Genomic DNA, 18,313 nt, shown 5'->3' on the forward strand with positions numbered 1-18,313 from the left:
CTTCCTTGCTGAGATGTTCAGATGAAGTGTATAGGCCAGTGCATTACATACAGTACCGTGCAAAGGTTTTAGTCAGTATTAAAACTAATTAATCCTCACAACAGAAATGGCACAGGAAGGAACTGTCTAAAAGTGTAAAACACACAAATAATAAAGTGGTAATAACTTCATGTTGATATCTAAAGATGTGCTACAAGAACTGGGGGTTGGTCTGTCCCAACTCTGTAAACCAATGAATGAAGTCTACAGATGGAGAACAATATTATATCGCCTCTCTACACACGTCATGGCTTCATGAAAATAAGGACGTTCTGATTTGGACCTACTTCCACCAGACAGTTTGGTCTTCATCTGCTGATGCCCTGCAGAAGCTCGAATACCCATGCATGTGAGACATGGGTGTCAAAGCGTGATAGAAAATAAAACCACAGAATTCCAGGCAACTAAACAGAGATCTTCTGCGTGACTGAACTCATGGGAAGGAAGTGCAGCTGCAGTAAACAAAGATGGTTCCTGGAGCGGCAACAGTGCCACATAGTGGCTGAAGAGTCCACTGCTACTTACAAGACCCCGCCCCATTCGGAGTGACAAAAAAAAACAATCAGAGTGCCATATAGATTATATATATTTATACATGCAAACCTATAAATGTGTGCTACATGAGGAGGTTTCCAGTTCGTACTATTGGATCTATATACCAATTTATTTTAAGGATTCTTTTGAAGGTTCCAATGACATTTTATGACCATAATTTCCTCACACAGATTTTAAAGCATTTAAAATATTCAATATCAAGCCCGATATTCCCATAATGTTTTCTTGTCCCACCCCTAATATGTATGTGTGACAAGAGACCCTGAAACCTTTTATATTAAAGGAGCTTTAATCAAATTAAACTCAAGTTAAATGAAGCATTTCCTTTTAAAACAGCAAGTCACATATCATTGATCAGGTTCTGCTAAAACCACAAAGGTAAAATCCACACATTTAAATGCCAAGCAATGGTGCGTAGTGTTAATATGCACTATTTCGTCGAACGTTAAAGCCCATTTGGGGGAAAGGCCCACTTTTCTATACTTATTGTGGACGTGTGTGTGCTTTTATGAATGTACGTCTGCTTCTCGCCACCTAATTCGCACAAGTGTTCTTCAACAGTACGATGGAGTTCATCCAGGGCCTGCTCCACACCTCGAATGTGCAGGTGAAGGGCTGAAGGAAAAACGAAAGACAGGAGAGGGTGACATTTAACACACCCAGCAAGAGAGAAAACAAAGAACTCGGATTTCAGGAGAGAAAAACACATCTACAAAGCACGACCGATCAGAAGGAGTTCTGACCTTGGCGAGTGCGGGGTCCTCGTGGAATTCGCAGAGCTCCTCCACCCCACCCTTCTTGCACTGGGTCCTTGCCATCTGCACCTCGAAAATGTACTTAATCCCGGCGACGACCTGTCAGCGGGGAACGGGGCGCGCGATTAAAAGGGCGCGTCGTGCGGAGGAGCGACGCTGGCCGCCCATCAAACCGCGCAAACAATAATAACAATGACAACAGCAAAATTATTTTAATCCTGAAGCACCTGCTTGCGAGCCTCGATCACATTCTGCACCGCGCTGACGAAAACGTCGTTGCTGCCCTTGTTGTGCTGGGCGACGGCGAACTTGAGCGCATTCTGCGCACTCTGGTCGTTTATGTCCACGTCCATCGGACCTCCGACCATCACGTCGCCTTCGACGACACACGCCGCGGCGACGGCAAGGCCGACGAGCTTCCAAAACACGGACATATCCAGGACCTCAGCGCTCAGCCTACGACGAGATAAACGCCCTGCAGTTTATATAAACAGCACGGTGGCTGGTGGGCGGGACTTCCGGGCAGTCGGCGGATCACGTGGCGCGCAGAGCCCGCCCCCTCTCTCTAAACCAGTAAGTCCTACAAAAAATCATGCGCTCGTACTCAACAATCCTGTTCTTCATTTCTTTTTTTTGGAAAAGGAAGTATTTAACACCCCGAGTGATTAGACGTGATTAGACTTTTTTGTATACGGAAATCATTTCTAAAATATGTTACCCGGAGGCCATTTTAATCCGTTCATTGCGCAGTTCAACAATTCAAGCTGTGATTATGATAAAAAAAATCTGAAGCTCTCGGTCTCCACATCGGGGCTGATAAGGAATATTCGTAAAGCATACATCACTCAAAGACAGAGAATGATGATGTGATATTACACAAATCTTTACATCACCTTCAGACACACTCCCTATTTATCTTACATTTACATATCGATTTTATTTTATGAGCCCCTAATAAAATACGTGACCACTGAAAATGACAGATTCGGGGGTTTTACTTTTTCTATTGATATTTTTTTATATACAAAAAATAAAATGTAATCACAATTATGGCACATTATTAATATTGTTCTTTGGAAATAAGTGGACGCGTTCAGGGTTCGTCCTTCATTCTGGCATGAGCGAGACGCAACGGAAAAAAAACCGCAGACCTTTAGACCTCCAGCGTCCACACCTACTCAGTGGCGAGCAGCCGTAAAAAACACCACCGAACACGCAGCAGTAAAGTACGAGTGAAAGTACCGTGCGCGTCGCTATGCAGGCAGTGGAAGCCATTCAGTGAGTATCTGCATCGAGTTTTTTTTTTTTTTTTTTACTTTCTTCCAGTATCATACTGGAAAGTGTCTCATTCTTTCCTGTATGATATACTTTCGATAATTGAGACACGAATGGGAGATAGTCAGGTGGATGCATGTTGCGTTTTGCAGAAACAAACCTCCTAACCGGTCTTTACGCATGTGCGAATTGCGCACCGTATCTGGGTCTGGCGGAATTCTCCTTCGTCGGTGTTCGTCGCGCCGAGACAACTACAGGAACGTTAGAGGCGGGAATTTCCCGGCCATCTTGGTTCGGGTGGCCAGGGAGCACCCCCCCTCCCTTTCCTTCTCCTATTTTACTATCTTTCAACGATTCCTTAAAAACGTGTCCCATCTCAGATGAACATCATCCATCGTCTGAAGCATTTTTTTCGGCTTCAGGGCGACCTAATCAGTTTACATTGGTAGATTCTCACTGAAGGCATCAAAACTATGAATGAACACATGTGGAGTTATGTACTTAACCTGAACCCAGTCGAGGTGGTTTGAGGTGAGCTGGTGAGCTGAGGTGACTGAAGGCAAAGGGGCCAACAAGTGCTAAACACCTCTGGGAACTCCTTCAAGACTGTTGGAAAAGCATTTCAGGTGACGACCTCTTGAAGCTCATCGAGAGAATGCCAAGAGTGTGTAAAGCAGTAATCAGAGCAAAGAAACTAGAATATAAAACATGTTTTCACTTATTTCACCTTTTTTTTTATTAAGTACATAACTCCACATGTGTTCATTCATAGTTTTGATGCCTTCAGTGAGAATCTTCCAACGTAAATGGTCATGAAAATAAAGAAAACACATTGAATGAGAAAGTGTCCAAACTTTTGACTGTACTGTATATAGTTGAAGAGTTGGGTTACACCAGGCATGGAGGTGACCGTTCACACACACACACACACACGCCACATTTTCTTTGCAGTTTATCTTGTTATGTTGTTACAGTTCGGACAGCAGCACAATGGAACAGTGTCTGCCTTATCGAGTTTCCAGCTCCTATGGAACCTAGGTTTTCTTAATCTCATTTAGCAGACTCCACGGATTTAAGACAAAGGTTAACAGAGGTTTGAGTTTATTGACTGGCCTATTGTGACTTTCCAGCTGAAGGCTTTTCTGGGAAAAGGGCTTTGCGTTGTGACACACCGATGTCATGATGGCCCGAGAAGATCATTTGTCAGATGATCTTTGGTGAGATGAATCAGAATCAAGCTTATTGTGGTCACCAAGAGAGAACTAAAGTGCTGACTGTTGTTTCCCAAATGGGGTTGTGTCACCGTAAGGTGCTTAGTCATAGCTAAGTCCGTAAAAAAAAGATAGCTTACAAATGGTTTTGTGATTTGTAAAGGAAAGCTCTACAGGAACTGGACCGTCCAAAGCTGCAACTGCTGGCGCTGTCCTCAGTAGGGATTGGACTGACCTACTTCTTGGTATGGAGGAGAAAAGCCAAAAAGAGCATCCCTCTGGGTGATGGATGGTGGGGTCACGGGCAGCAGACTCTTCGGGACGACAACAAAATTTACCCATTTAAGGTGGAGACCTCCGAGGATGAAATCAATGTAAGGGAGAAGGTAGTTTGTCTAGAAGAATTACATTTTTGATTAATTGCAATGCTGAAATGTTGTCTGTTTGGTTGAAAAGGACCTTCACAGGCGCATTGATCAGATGCGCTACACAGAGCCCCTGGAAGATTGTGGCTTTCAGTACGGCTTCAACTCAAATTACCTCCAAAAGGTGGTTTCCTATTGGAGGAACCAATTTGACTGGAAGAAGCAGGTTGCAAAGCTCAACGAGTACCCACACTTCAAAACCAACATTGAAGGTGTGAAGGTTGAATTTTGACCCTGCGTGTGTGTCCCTTTCTCTTATAACTTGCTACCTTTTGTATTAAACTCTCAATTTTTAGGTCTGGACGTTCATTTCGTGCATGTCCGGGCACCCCATCGTCCTGGGCAGAAGGTCTTGCCTCTTATGCTCGTCCATGGATGGCCTGGCTCCTTCTTTGAGTTCTACAAGATCCTCCCTCTGCTCACCGACACAAAGGATGACCTGGCGTTCGAAGTCATTTGTCCCTCAATCCCAGGTTATGGCTTTTCAGAGGCCCCGCACAAACAGGGTGAGAGTGAGACGCTTCTCAAAAAGAGGTTTTTGGAGTCAAATTATGACCACAATGCAACCTTTCTCAATACATTTCTTCTAGGCTTTTGCTCCCTGGATGCCGCACGGATCTTCCTCAAGCTGATGGAGCGTCTGGGATTCAATAAATTCTACCTTCAGGGAGGAGACTGGGGTTCCCTCATCACCACCAACATGGCCCAAATGAAGCCCCAGTAACTCAAAAATTGTCTCAAAAACTAGAAAAGGCTTTTAATGTGGATGTTTACATATAGCATAAGTGGCCTTTGCCATATAAAACCTGTTGAAAATGAAGGTAATCTGTGTAAATGATCATATTGTTGATATGTGTAGTTCAGTTGTTCTGAATGGACCCTGTTCTTGGCTTCAGGTGTGTAAGCGGCCTCCACCTCAACATGTTGGCCGTGACCAAAGGGGGCGTCGGCATGCTGCTCTCCTTGATTATTGGGCCATACCTCCCCTTCCTGGTGGGCTTCACGCGCGAGGATGTCCGTCGTCTGTTCCCGTACTTTGAGAAGAACGTGTACGATCTCCTGATGGAGTCTGGGTACATGCATATTCAGGGCACCAAGCCGGACACTGCAGGTAAAATTACTACGTTAAGGGATTTTCACCTTTTTAAATTGGTTACAGAGTTAAGTGTTAGTGTTCCTGCAGGGTGCGGCTTGAATGACTCCCCAGTTGGACTCGCTGCATACATTCTGGAGAAGTTCTCCACCTGGACTGATCGTAAGAACCGAGACCTGGAGGACGGGGATCTAGAGAAGTATGGCCTATAATGTTCTCCATGCAAGTGTCATATGTTGCTTCATATTTTGTATATTTTTAAAAATCTCTCTTCTTCAGAAAGTACAGTCTAGATGACCTCCTGACCAACGTCATGATTTACTGGACTACACGCAGCATCATCCCATCAATGCGCTTCTACAAGGAGAACTTCAAGACCAATCCTCAAAACAGAGTGGATGCCAGGTATGTTTACCGCTACCCTAAAAAAAAAAAAAGTAAAATAACGGTAGCTGCCAGCTTGTACAGTCATGGACTTTTCATCTGATCATCAGGACTGGGATATTTGTGCCCATGGGACACGCAGCATTCCCCAATGAACTCATGCACTGCCCACTGCCTTGGGCTCGCTGGAGGTTCAAGGACATCCGCTCCTACTCCTACATGCCCCGGGGTGGACACTTCGCTGCATTCGAGGAGCCCAGGCTGCTGGCAGAGGACTTTGTGAAGTTTGTGAGAAAAGTGGAAGGCAAAAAACGCTGAGTCTTATGTCTTGTCAAATCATATGAATGTGCAAAAGCAAGTTACGTTCTATATTTATATGATTCATATTTGATTCCGTTGCACATTGTTAAATACCATAAAATCCATAACAAATCGTTCAACATTAGCCTGAAGAGTTATCAAATCTTTCCATTAAATTTCCATTAAGATAACTGCCATGTTAGATCATTTAAAGGATAAAAAGAAATGTTAAAAGTTGTTGTCTGTATGTAAAGCACCACATAATTTAAACATGAGGTACACACAGTTTAAAGACATTAAAGTGCACATTAATACAAACACAATACAAATCAATAAATAAGGGTTGAAAACTTTTTTTTTCCATATTCTTTATTGGAAGCTCAGGCAAACATATGAGTAAATAGCACAATTGCAAAAGACAATGCAAAACAGGCCAGAAATTATGATCAGTAATGCAGATTGACTATAATCCGGTTTTGAAAATGTAATATGCAGATATTAATCATGTTAAAAATGATAAAGATAAATACATTTTTTTTTCCTTTTTTACTTCCCAACTGTGGTAATCTGACAATAGGATTTGGAACATTTCGTGATTGCTGTTGCCAGCTAATTTCCACCCCAGACGCTGGGGATGCATGCATGTGACATTTTATTTCTTGGTGACGCTCCCAATCGTGAGTAAATGGGGAGGATTGTCAGGAATGGCATCTGGCATAAAGCTTTTGCCATGTCGATTGTTCGGACAGTGAGACATGTGGCGACCCATGACGGGAGCAGCCAATGAAAGAAGATGGCAGCTAATCTCCACTCTCCAAATCACAGGGGAAAAGTTTGCCATTCCGGAATTACATATAGTCCTGGACTAATAGCATTTTTGAATTGAGAACTTCATTAATGTTCTCATTCACCAGGGTCTACTAAGATGATGTGCATCAAGGTCATGCATTTGGGTACAAATGTGTTTGTGTCTGAACGTTTCTAGTAAAGATGAGCACGTACAGGCCCAAGTAGAAAGGTTTGCTGGTACACACATCGCATCCAAGACACCATTACACTCAATAACACACATGGACAGTGGTGCCAGCACGAACCAGCAGATTTTACTTGGCACACGATGACTGACAAATCAGGACTTTCAAAAATAAAGCCTCAATAAAGATTTTATATATATATATATATTTTAAAACATTACCTAGTGTATTTAATAAAACACATTCAGAGACAACCAGGTACCATAGAAAAAAAAATGTGTGATATGGAAATTACATTGTTGCAATAAAATAGAAATATGTTGTGACTCTTTAGAAAAATGTCACTCAGTGAGTTACATTACATTTCATTAAAAATACTGTAGACAGAGAGACAGTTCCCTGAGAATCCCACAATCCCAGCACACATCCGCATTAGATCATTTGCAGAATCCCTTGATGTTCACAGGGGCTTGAAACCAAACGTAATCTGCCCAGTCGCTGGGGTGTTCCAGCATCGCCCTGGCGACAGACCGATCACAGCTCAGACGTATGACCTGCTTCTTAACTCGCACCGGAACCCGGAAATTCATTTTGGGGCAGAAGCCGGTCACACCGCAGTCCCGGTGAGCAAGAGCCATGACGGTGGTGGTCATGAGGCGGACAGGCCGTGCATCCGGCAGGATGTCCGCTACAAACAGAGCGCGGAAGAGCTGCCGCAGGCACACAGAGGTCCTCAGGCTGCAGTCCCCGGTGCCAAGGGACACGTCTTCCATGTTCAGCTCGTACAACTCCTTGGGCAGCAGCACGGAGCCCCCTAACATTAGGAGCACACGTGGCACCAGGCTGAGTGAAAAGAGAATCTCCAAGTGTGTGAGAACCTCCTCCACCGCTTGCAGCGTCCGGTGACACTTCCTCCAGTCCCATTCGCCAGCTGCTCTCAGCGGCCTCCACGCCACAATCTCTTCACTCTGGATGGGGACAAGACATCATGTCAACAGACTTAGACAAACTTTGTCCCCTTTCACCCATTTCTGAAATAGACTACTGATGAAGAGCAGATTTTAGACATACACAAACTTTAATGACATCCCTTTCTTGATCCATAGGTTTTAAAGGTCCCCAGACAAATTGATTTTTTTGGCTTTTATATCAGAATTACAGACACTTTTAGCCAGTCACACGGTGAGATTTGCCCTGGATGTGGCGGTTCTTTGTGTGTAGCTTTAAATAAGGAGGAGAGAGGCGGGATGGGGAGGAGAACGGCCTATAGAAGAGAGCGGGCATTTGCGGAAATTACGTCATGAACACTATTCACCAACCACAATGATTGGGAGCGTCACCAAGAAATAAAATGTCACAGACAGGAAGTCGTGTCTGTTTTTCCAGAAAAAAAATATATTTAAAAAACGATTATTTCTCCAGAGTCTTGTGTGATGGAAATAAATTTGTGCTCATTTTCAAATCTATTCACCAAGCAACTGGAAAACTTTGCACATTTGGAAGCCACAACGGTCGGTGGACAATGTTTTAGGGGAGGGGTGGGAAATTCTCTGGGCGGGCAGACCTCAGATGGTCTGATCTGGAATTCCAGATCAATCCGTTTGAGCTGCCGCTCTCTGAACAGTGAAGCAGAATGACCAAATTCAAATCAAATTCAAATTTTATTTGTCACATACACAGTCATACACGGTATGATGTGCAGTGAAATGTTTTTCATGACCAAGGCGCGCTTTATACCTAATCGCCATTTTTTGCCACTGCAGGACAATAGGAAGGCTAGGGCAACTCGTATTAATGTTAAATAATCTCACAAAGTCATATTTTCATGATCGGGGACCTTTAATATGTTGGCTCACACTAGGCAGCTACAACAGCTTTGGTTCTGCTGGAAAACGGTTCAGTAACCGTGATATTGATATTTATTATAGAAGTTACACCCCTAAACTTTACACTGATGGCATCTTATCACGGCACCACTGCGGATTCACCAGGCTCCTGAGAGTGACCCATTCTTTTTCAAATGTTTGTAGAAGCCATCTGCATGCTTAGGTGCCTGATGAGTCCAAAGCATTTCATGTTCTACGCATAATTAACAGACGCACTGAGGAAGCGCACAGTTGGACTCGCGGTATGTTTCATTTTACAGTCCTCACCTGTGAAGACGCTTGCTGCTGCTTCTGGTGGTAGACCAGCTGATCGTAGGTCATGGGGAGCTGCTGCCGCTGATACAGGACGCACTTGAGTATTTCGCAGACAAATCTGCAACAGCCCTCTTTCGTGACACGTCCTGGGAAGACCACGTCCACCATGCACTCCTCCTTGGCTCTGTGAACGAGCTCTTTCTCCTCGTCAGAAGCCTGCCTCTGGAGGTGCATGCTGGCGTGCAATGTCTTCATACTGTGCGCTGGATCCACTGCTCGACAAAAACAAAAAAAACCCCACTTATAATAACAATCCAATTCAGATGTTCCCCTACTTAAAAAAACACACACAAGCATACTTATATTATGTAAACTAATAGACCAACAGGATCCAAATAGTTTCTAATGTTTTCATTTTTCAACAAAGTTATGATTATCATGCATACCGCCGGCGTTCATTATAATCAGTTGAAACGTGTTTTAAAGACACCATTCAGTTTTCGTGAGTCCTAATGGAACTGGACCTCTGCTGTGAGTGACATTAACAAACCTTTGGGACGAAACGCCTCCTCGTCGCACTCAGAGTTTTCTTTGTCGGCCGTGCCCGCGGTTCTTTCGCACGGGACCCGGTTCGGCGACACTGGGTCTGAAGGGTCTGATGCTGGGACCTGGTCCTGCGCCGGTTCCACTCGGCCGGCGGCAGTCCGCGTCGCGTTGTTTTCCACCACACCGATCTCCTTATCGCTGTCGGTAATAAAGCGTTCGGTGCGGCTGGTTAACAAAATTGGACGCGCAAGTTCCTCCTGCTCTCCGAGCAACACCGACCCGTCCATCCCTGCTACAACGGTTTGAATCTCCCTCTGGTGAAGCATCATGGGAAGGCGGAAGTTCAATTTCAGTTCGTATTTTTTAAAGTTAAATTACACTATTCAGTCATTCCACATGAGAGTTCATTGTGTTTAAACCTACACGCAATAAGTTCTTAATTCCACGCACTTTGTAGACTTTAACGTTTTTTTAATATGCCTTTCTTTCCCACAACTTTTTTATATCAAAATAAAAGTCCTTCTAAAGGTTAGGCAACGCGAGTTTTAAATCTATCTAACCGTCACGGAATGCGAAAAAAAAAAACAAAAAACAAAAAAAAAAATCAAATTCATAAAAATACATCATATTATAGTCTCAGACGTTTACTTTTAAACTTCTTAAACAGCATCATGACTTTTATTATGACATTTTGAAAGGCAGGAAGAAAACCCCGAACTTTTCCGAAAGTGCATAGTCTCTCATTTTTTCTCTACCTAGTAGTACAATTAATGTCGATTTGATTGTTTTATGTCGAATTTTGCGGTCGTTCGTTAAAAGAAACTCACTATTTGTCGAATGGCATACGCGGGCCGATACTGCCCTCTACAGGATCATAGGGGCAACAACGTTGGAAGTTTCTTCTGCGTGACCGAGGCTTTTAATTTCCCCACTTATACCACGGGTTAACTGAACGAAACTGTGCCATAATACGGCAATTTCGTAGTCATTTGCATTCGGTAAAATCTACGTGGGAACACTAACCCGAAGCAGACACTGTTTACTGTGCTGGAAATTTGTCTTTTTTAATTTGCATTAAATGGTGCCAGTGAGCCGTCTGGTGCATACAATTGCCTTTAATATCAGTTACAAAAAAATATTCTTAACTGTTTATTCTACGATCTGCACGCCTCCGTACTACCCAGCGTTGCTATCCTACCACATTTCACGCTTTCAGACGAAGGGAGCCGCTCGGCTCAACCTACCCACGTTCCTGTGGGCCCGCCCCTCCACCGAACGCTAAGTCAATTTGACCAATGGGAACCCGGCTTCCGTGTCTTTTACAGCCAATTGTCGTCATAGCCCGGGTCCAGCATATTAGGTTGCGCCCGCTGTGAGGGGGGTTCGGCTCCCACTATATTTTGACAGCTTCTCAGGTGAGGCGCCGCGTCCACGGGAATCCGTTTCACTTTCTCTCGGGTTGCCGAGCACACTCGCTGTGAGCCTGGGGTTGTCAAACTCAAAAAGCAGCCTCTCGAAGCCCACGCAGCCCGGCAGCATGAGCAAGAAGAAAAAGGACTGGAAGACGGAGAAAGGTAAGCGGCGGGCAGGGACGCGCTCAGCCCGGGCGACTGTCCGTTGCGGCGAAACGCGTCTCAGCCAGACAGCCGGCCGGGTCCAAAAAAAAAAATTAAGAACCCAAACAAACCCAGAATCAGAAGAGAAAACAGAGTGGCTCCGCGTGGGCGTCTCGTTATCTTTAACCAACACTTGTCTGCGTCGTGATTGGCTGACGCCGCGGCGTAGAAATGCGCTCCCATCCTCGCAGCAGGGCGCCCGCTGGAGCTCCTGGCTTCTCCACGGACTTTGTGACAGTTTTTTTTTATATTTTACATTCCCAGGATTTACCAGACGCCCTTATCCAGAGCGACTTATGATCAGTAGTTACAGGGACAGTCCCCCCTTGGAGCAACTTAGGGTTAAGTGTCTTGCTCAGGGACACAATGGTAGTAAGTGGGATTTGAACCTGGGTCTTCTGGTTCATAGGCGAGTGTGTTACCCACTAGGCTACCACCACCCAGTTTTGCTGTTCACCCCGCTGACGCCTGGGGTTAGAGGTCACCGCACCCCGAGTCGTGATGCGATGACCGAGTTGGGAGGGGGGGTGTTAGGTCCCTCCTGGACCTGGTCCTCAGCGCCACACCGCTCTCCACAGCTTGTCGCTCCATAACGATGCCACAAAGTCGTGGATTCTTGTGTGGGACTCAGAGTGCAGTGTGCAGAGCTTTCTTATGATCATTTCCAGGGAGATCCATTTGAAATGTGTGTGTGAAGGGACCAGGGCTCGGGCTCTGAAACATTTAGTTCCGGAGACGATGGAGCTCTTCAAGTGCACGCTGTAGAAAGGCGGCTTTGCGAGCAGGTTGGCATAAGGATGTCTACAACGTCACTTAGCCACAGGATTATTTTAAGAATAATCACAGACAGGGACTTTAAGAGCCTCCTCGCAGAAGAGGAGAAGGCCATTTTAGGCCTTCACGTACCGCTCATAAAATAGTCTTTTATTAATTACTATGTAACAACATGTTTCATGAAGGTGGTAGTAGCTTAGTGGGTAAAACACACACCTATGAACCAGAAGACCACAAGTTCAACCCCACTTACTGCCATTGTGGTAGTACCCCGAGGAAGACTCTTAACCCTCAACGTCCCTGAATTGGTCATTGTAAGGATGCAATCAGTATAAGTGCTCTGGAAAAGGGCCCCATAAATGACGAGGACCCACCACCCAATGTAGAAATGAAGGTTAATTCTGTGCTTAAATGAAATTACAACTATATATTTAAACTCTTCTAATGGAGCATCCTTAATCCATGTTTCCACATGCACACAGAGCGCCTGCTGAAACTCGGACTGGAGGAGCGGCGCAAAGAGTATCGGAGCAGGTACCTGACGCTGGACGAGATCCCCACATGGAGAAAGCATGAGAAGAATGTTGGTAAGTCCATCGATAGGCCTAGTCCATTTGGAATTGTAACTTGTTTTCTTGCATCTTTGTGGTCTTGCCAGCTAATTTCATTTTCCCAGGTAACTGTACAATGACAATAAAAAGTCTTGAATGAAAAGGGTTTTGAAAAAGTTTTTGCCCCCACCCTTCCCAATTTCATATAGCAACATCTGCAGTCTTTCACATCGTTGTGGACTAATTTTGGTCCACTCTTCACAATTCCAAGCACAAGGAAGTTTTAAAGGCCATGCCACAAAAACCTGCGGAATGCACACGGTGACAACGAAATGTGACCTCTGCTTTTAATCATCACCCTTAGTGAGCATTGGGCAGCCATGACAGGCGGGCGGGGACGGTACTGGCAACCTTCTGATTACGCTGCAATAGCTTGAGGCCTCTCTTGATGTTCTCAGGATTTTTCATGTTTTCTTCAAGCACAGCAAGTGGTCCAGGTCCTGGAGAATAGAATGCCTTTTAATGTCACTATAAACATGTACAGTGAAATTAAAAGCAACTCTTTCAGTGCAGACATGAATGTAGAAAAAATACAATAAGGAGTCAGGAATTACACAATGTTCAATGCAAAATTACTATTAATATTGCATGACTGGTGTAGTCAGAGCACGTGTGAATTTACCACCACCATGCGCTTTTTCTGAAATACTTTTACACTAGATCTAGTTCAGCTTTTGTTTTTTTTTTTTCCCCAATCCAAATGCTTTTTCCAATTTTGGGGGCTCTGCCATTTTTGCCCAGTTTCTTTCTAATCGTAGAGTCATGAACATGGATCTCAACCGAGGCATGTAGGTGTTACGGTGCCTTTATAGTCATAAGACACAATACAACAAAATGATATTCTGCTCATCAGAATACATGCTTTTCTTGGTTCTTTTGTGACCTCTTGGATGAGTTGTTGCTGCGCTCCTAGGGTAATTTCTGTAGGTCGACCACTGGTGGGAAGGTTCACCCCGGTTGTGGATAATTGCTCTCACTGTGGTTTGCTGAAGTATAAAATATTGGAAATGGCTTTGTAGAATGCAGCATAATGTCTTTTTTCAGGGATCTTTTGGCCTAATTCAGTTTCTCTGACACGTTCTATTTAAGAAAACTTTTGATTCAACAGGTCTGGAAGAAATTGAAATTGCAAAAAATGCGATTAACCACAGGTAATTCATGATTAACAATTGTGACGATTGTAACAATCCCGTAATACAAAAAACTGCATTCCAAACTGCATTCTACTATTTTACTTGGGTTGTCTTAGTCTAATATTTTCCGTCTGAAACGTTTAGGTGTGACAAACATGCAAATACAGAGTCAGGAAAGGGGCTTCACAGCACTCTAGTTCTCAATAATGACACTGTTTAAATACCTAATGTTTCATCCTGGCTTTTCATCACTTCTTATGCTAAACGCCGTCCCCTCTTCCACCGTCCTAATCAATCTGTCTGTAATCAGGCTGTTGCCCCACGCACGGGCCATTTGCTTTAATGGCCGGCGCTATTAACATCCGTCTGGTATTTAATCACACCTTCACACTTTCTTCAGCAGTCACGCCACCCTTTCCCCAGTGTGCTTAGAGGAAGGTGCTCAGACTGAATGCCATCCTGTTGCACAACTTTATGCTCCGGGGCAGAAATGTAGAAACACTCAATGTTATTTGGCCGTGCTTTCCCTCTGCACCACGACAATGGTTACAATTTCTGATGCATTTCCGGCTTTAACCCCTGTCAGCGGGAGACTCACCACCCATCCACACTCCTGACACGTCCACTGTGATCTGTGTGTGCCATGCTGGTAGTTTTGCTCCTGTCTGAAGTCCACCAGAGTGTCCTGTTGAGATGATGCAGGCTTAAGGCTTTAAATAAAAGCATTAGAATGAAATTGAAATGTCACTTTCTTTTCTGTTAAGAAGGTAGGCTTGGTCATCATGGTCGTCATCATCATGGATTAGAACATTTGGTGAATTCTCACCAAATGTCTCGTATCCGGTGCCAGCCTGCCTGCTGCTCAACAGCACGGAGATGTGAAGCTGCACGTTAAATCCAATGCTGGCCGAATCCCCCGGCCCAGAACGATTAACCTTTACATTGCACGCCTGTCCTGTATGCGGCCCCGGGTTAAAATATCTTTTGGCAACGCCGGCATTTAACTGGACCATGTGGACATTTACTGGCCTTCTGGAATTCTGCTCGCTCATGTGCCATGTGCACAAGGAGGACTGCCAGTTCCGTGTTCCCTGTTCAGCTTGTTCATAAAACACCAGGCATGTGAATTTCAGGGCTGCCTGCAGAAACTTTATTTTAAAAAGCAGAGACACAGACAATAAGCACAGTACCAAGGGGGGGGGGGGGGTGTTCTTAAGTGAAATGTGCCACGAAACAAGCTCTGCAATGTTGTGCTCCCCAGGTAAACATGAAGAGGTCGCGCCCATCTGTCTGTGCGATAAAGTGTCCCTCTACAAAGGTGACATTACAACCCTGGAAGTGGACGCCATCGTGAACGCTGGTAAGCGATCCTGTTTTCTCACTCCGATGGCCGCGCGGCCTGTATCTGACTGGTGAGATGTCAAGCCTGGGTGTTGTGGGTGTGTAGGGTGCCTGCTGAGGATTTTTGTCGGGCATGCGCGCCCCCTGCTGTTCAAGAGCTGTACGTGACTCGACCAAGCAGCCACTGCTGAGTGCATCATTTTATCTTTTTTTAAAAAAAGAAACAGAACGCTGATTTGGTGTGAAGAATAACTTATCTTTTAGTATTTAATGAGTCAGAATTCGAGCTGCTGACATGATGTTGGCAACAACCCAAGCAATCACACATACAAAGAAATCCAATGTTCTGAGTAATGAAGTGGAAGGGCCAAGGGGAAATGCAGCCTTTGTTGGTGATAACAGCTTCAGTATTTGTCCTGTATGGTGAAGCTGATCACATGCGATGCTTAGATCGGGATGCACCGATCAAGATTTCTCAGATCTGATGCAAATACCTGTGTAGGGATATCAGATGATCAAGTGCAGTGGTGGACAAAGTACTCAAGTCGTGTACTTGCGTTAAAGTAGACATAGGGGAAAAAAATGTATCTAGTATAATTAAAATCCCCCATTTTAAAATAGCATTTTAATACCAGACAATTACTTAAATAGCAAATTAACAAATTACATTAATTTGCAAATTAGCAAATTTCATTAATTTGTTACTGTCCGTCTCTGAGTACCGATCCAATACTAGTATTTAATGAATGAACTATTTTACTCTGGGGAAGAGACTGAAATTGCTCAGACTTAAATACAGTTTTACACTTGTAAGACAATATAACAATTGCGGCTTTAAATGGTCTCCTTGTGTTCTTTATTCTTCTGGATGTGCTTTAGTAAGTGGGTCATGTTTCACTTTGCAGTACTGCTGAAACTTTTACCCTGCAGAAACTGCAAGTAGCCATGAAACATGTTTGTGCAGAAAGCCTGAAATACCGGCGTACTGCTGACATGATTTTTTTGTCCCCCTCCTTGCTATGTTAGCTATTGCTAAGCACAACAGGCAGTTACACCTGTGCATAATGGAGTGCACAAGTGCAGGATGTAGTGTAGGCACGTAAAAACCTACAGTTTAATAGCTCTGCATACTGTTACAGATACTCGATCCGGGTATAGCCGATATCTGATACCAATAAAAAAACTACAGTTTAATAGATTCATAGATTTGCATGCTGTTACAGATACTCGATCCGGGTATAGCCGATATCTGATACCAATAAAAAAACTACAGTTTAATAGATTCATAGATTTGCATGCTGTTACAGATACTCGATCCGGGTATAGCCGATATCTGATACCGATAAAAAAACTACAGTTTAATAGATTTGCATGCTGTTACAGATACTCGATCCGGGTATAGCCGATATCTGATACCGATAAAAAAACTACAATTTAATAGATCTGCATGCTGTTACAGATACCCGATCTGGGAATAGCCAATATCTGATACACATGTTTTGGTCTCTTCATTCCTGGTTGTTCAGGTGTGATTTATAATTTTTTTTTTAAGTGATTGCCGCTTAGTCACTGTTCTTACAGTCTCTATAAATCCACAGACTAGGGACAACAAGAGTACATTGAACTCCAGCACTTTCACCTCCAATCACTCCAGACTCTTTTGCACAAAATCACTTTGCGCTTTTTACTTTGCTGCTCTTTTTTTAATTTTTTTTTTTTATGGCTCTTTTCTTTAAACACTGTCTTTAACTCATTTGCACACATTCACCCTACCAGTTACACATATTTTATTTTAAAGACGTAAAAGTGTAAAATTTGGTTATGTTTGCAATATTTGCAATACTGTGCAACATTTGCAATACTGTGGTCTGTAGTAGTTGCAAAAAGCATTTCACTGCATATCATACCGTGTATGACTATGTATGTGACAAATAAAATTTGAATTTGAGGACAGGGTGAAAGTGATGTGGAACTAGGATGTTGGTAATTCTGCTATTTCAATGCTGGTTAGTGTGTGTGCCTTCCATCCAACGCTCACTAACTGTCCAACAGTGTTTCTAATAAAGTGGCAAGATTGTAGTGGATGTGAACAGGATGCTGTGTCATTTTTATACTAATAGAAAGCATTAGCGTTTCCCAGCATTCAGCTCTTACAGCTGCTGGGGTGAAGTGTGACTCCAGACTCCTATTCCCACCTGCATGCTGGAAACTAATGGGCTGGTGGGATGACTTGAAATGGCGGCACGATTACCTGCAGACAGAGAGCCGTAAATTCACAAATTCACAATAAATACAGGTTTTGCTCAGAGGTTGCACTTAAAAGGTAAAAATGCAAATTTATCTTGCACCTCCACATGCACTTGATTACTTTGATTATAATTTCCCAAGAAATCAAGCATTTATTTTTTATTTATGGTATTTTAATTGTAACAATTTAATTGAACATAACTGAATGCATCTCTGAATGCATCTCATTGTCTTGAACTATGGGCATTAGATTTTTTCCACGGTTCCCTATATCAACACTCACCTTTCCGTCTGTTGCTGTTGTGGACTGTTCCATGTCTGGTGATTAAACTGCAGCTTGGGAAACTCACAAACTGTTTCACGTTTGATGGAAATTCAGACTTTAGTTTTCAACAAGGCCGGATGGTGACTGGGGGTTCAGGGCCCTGTAGGCATTGGGAGCAGAAGAATGGTGGATTATCACATATATTCAAAAACATATGTAATATATTTAATCTATCATTCAACAATCTTCCAAGGTGAATTCTGAAGTATTTGTAACTTTAAGACATTAATTACATGAATATCTTTAATAGTAACTACATGTCTCAATAGAACCCTTGCAGTTGACCCCACTGAGGTCCACTTGAGCAAAGTACTGTCCCCACACACTGCTGCCCAGGCTCTAACACACTGCTCATGGCTGCCCACTGGTCACGAAGGTGACTGGTTAAATGCAGAGGACTCATTTCATTTGTGTGCACCGCGTGCTGTGCATCAGCAGGCTATAAAAAAAGAACATGAAATGCATGAAGAAAACATTAAAGCGCACTTTTTTCACCCTCACTTCTGCTGGCTGGTTTCACATCCTGAGCAGGAGGTCAAGTGTTTTGCGGTGTGTTCTGTTCCGAATT

The 18,313-nt window shown here is 43.7% G+C and overlaps 4 protein-coding genes across 7 annotated transcripts in view; 2 read left to right on the forward strand and 2 right to left on the reverse strand.

Moving 5' to 3' along the window:
• Positions 1-864: 864 nt before the first annotated feature.
• Positions 865-1,848, reverse strand: LOC114795228 (cystatin-like). The gene is made up of 3 exons (XM_028988174.1): positions 1,577-1,848; positions 1,338-1,448; positions 865-1,209 (listed from the first exon to the last, which is right to left on the reverse strand). The coding sequence occupies exons 1-3, from the start codon at positions 1,781-1,783 to the stop codon at positions 1,129-1,131; spliced, it is 399 nt and encodes a 132-aa protein (XP_028844007.1). The 5' UTR covers positions 1,784-1,848; the 3' UTR covers positions 865-1,128.
• Positions 1,849-2,497: 649 nt separating this feature from the next.
• ephx5 (epoxide hydrolase 5) lies at positions 2,498-6,392 on the forward strand. Its single transcript, XM_028988159.1, has 9 exons — positions 2,498-2,627; positions 3,999-4,209; positions 4,292-4,472; positions 4,557-4,766; positions 4,851-4,980; positions 5,157-5,371; positions 5,444-5,552; positions 5,633-5,758; positions 5,848-6,392. Exons 1-9 carry the CDS (start codon positions 2,605-2,607, stop codon positions 6,053-6,055), a joined length of 1,413 nt encoding a protein of 470 aa, XP_028843992.1. The 5' UTR covers positions 2,498-2,604; the 3' UTR covers positions 6,056-6,392.
• A 902-nt stretch (positions 6,393-7,294) lies between these two features.
• On the reverse strand, positions 7,295-10,567 carry mad2l1bp (MAD2L1 binding protein). The gene is made up of 4 exons (XM_028989206.1): positions 10,526-10,567; positions 9,703-9,896; positions 9,165-9,424; positions 7,295-7,979 (listed from the first exon to the last, which is right to left on the reverse strand). The coding sequence occupies exons 1-4, from the start codon at positions 10,540-10,542 to the stop codon at positions 7,449-7,451; spliced, it is 1,002 nt and encodes a 333-aa protein (XP_028845039.1). The 5' UTR covers positions 10,543-10,567; the 3' UTR covers positions 7,295-7,448.
• Positions 10,568-11,054: 487 nt separating this feature from the next.
• The window catches only part of macrod2 (mono-ADP ribosylhydrolase 2), a 416,409-nt gene continuing 409,150 nt past the window's right edge, over positions 11,055-18,313 (forward strand). For all 4 annotated transcript variants that reach the window (XM_028988161.1, XM_028988164.1, XM_028988162.1 and 1 more), the window contains exons 1-3: positions 11,055-11,272; positions 12,571-12,675; positions 15,094-15,192. In XM_028988161.1, coding sequence (XP_028843994.1) covers positions 11,236-11,272; positions 12,571-12,675; positions 15,094-15,192 — 241 coding nt within the window. In that variant the 5' untranslated portion in view covers positions 11,055-11,235. The remainder of the gene's footprint in view (positions 11,273-12,570; positions 12,676-15,093; positions 15,193-18,313) is intronic.

The sequence above is a fragment of the Denticeps clupeoides genome, chromosome 8, assembly GCF_900700375.1.
Source record: "Denticeps clupeoides chromosome 8, fDenClu1.1, whole genome shotgun sequence".
NCBI lineage: Eukaryota > Metazoa > Chordata > Actinopteri > Clupeiformes > Denticipitidae > Denticeps > Denticeps clupeoides.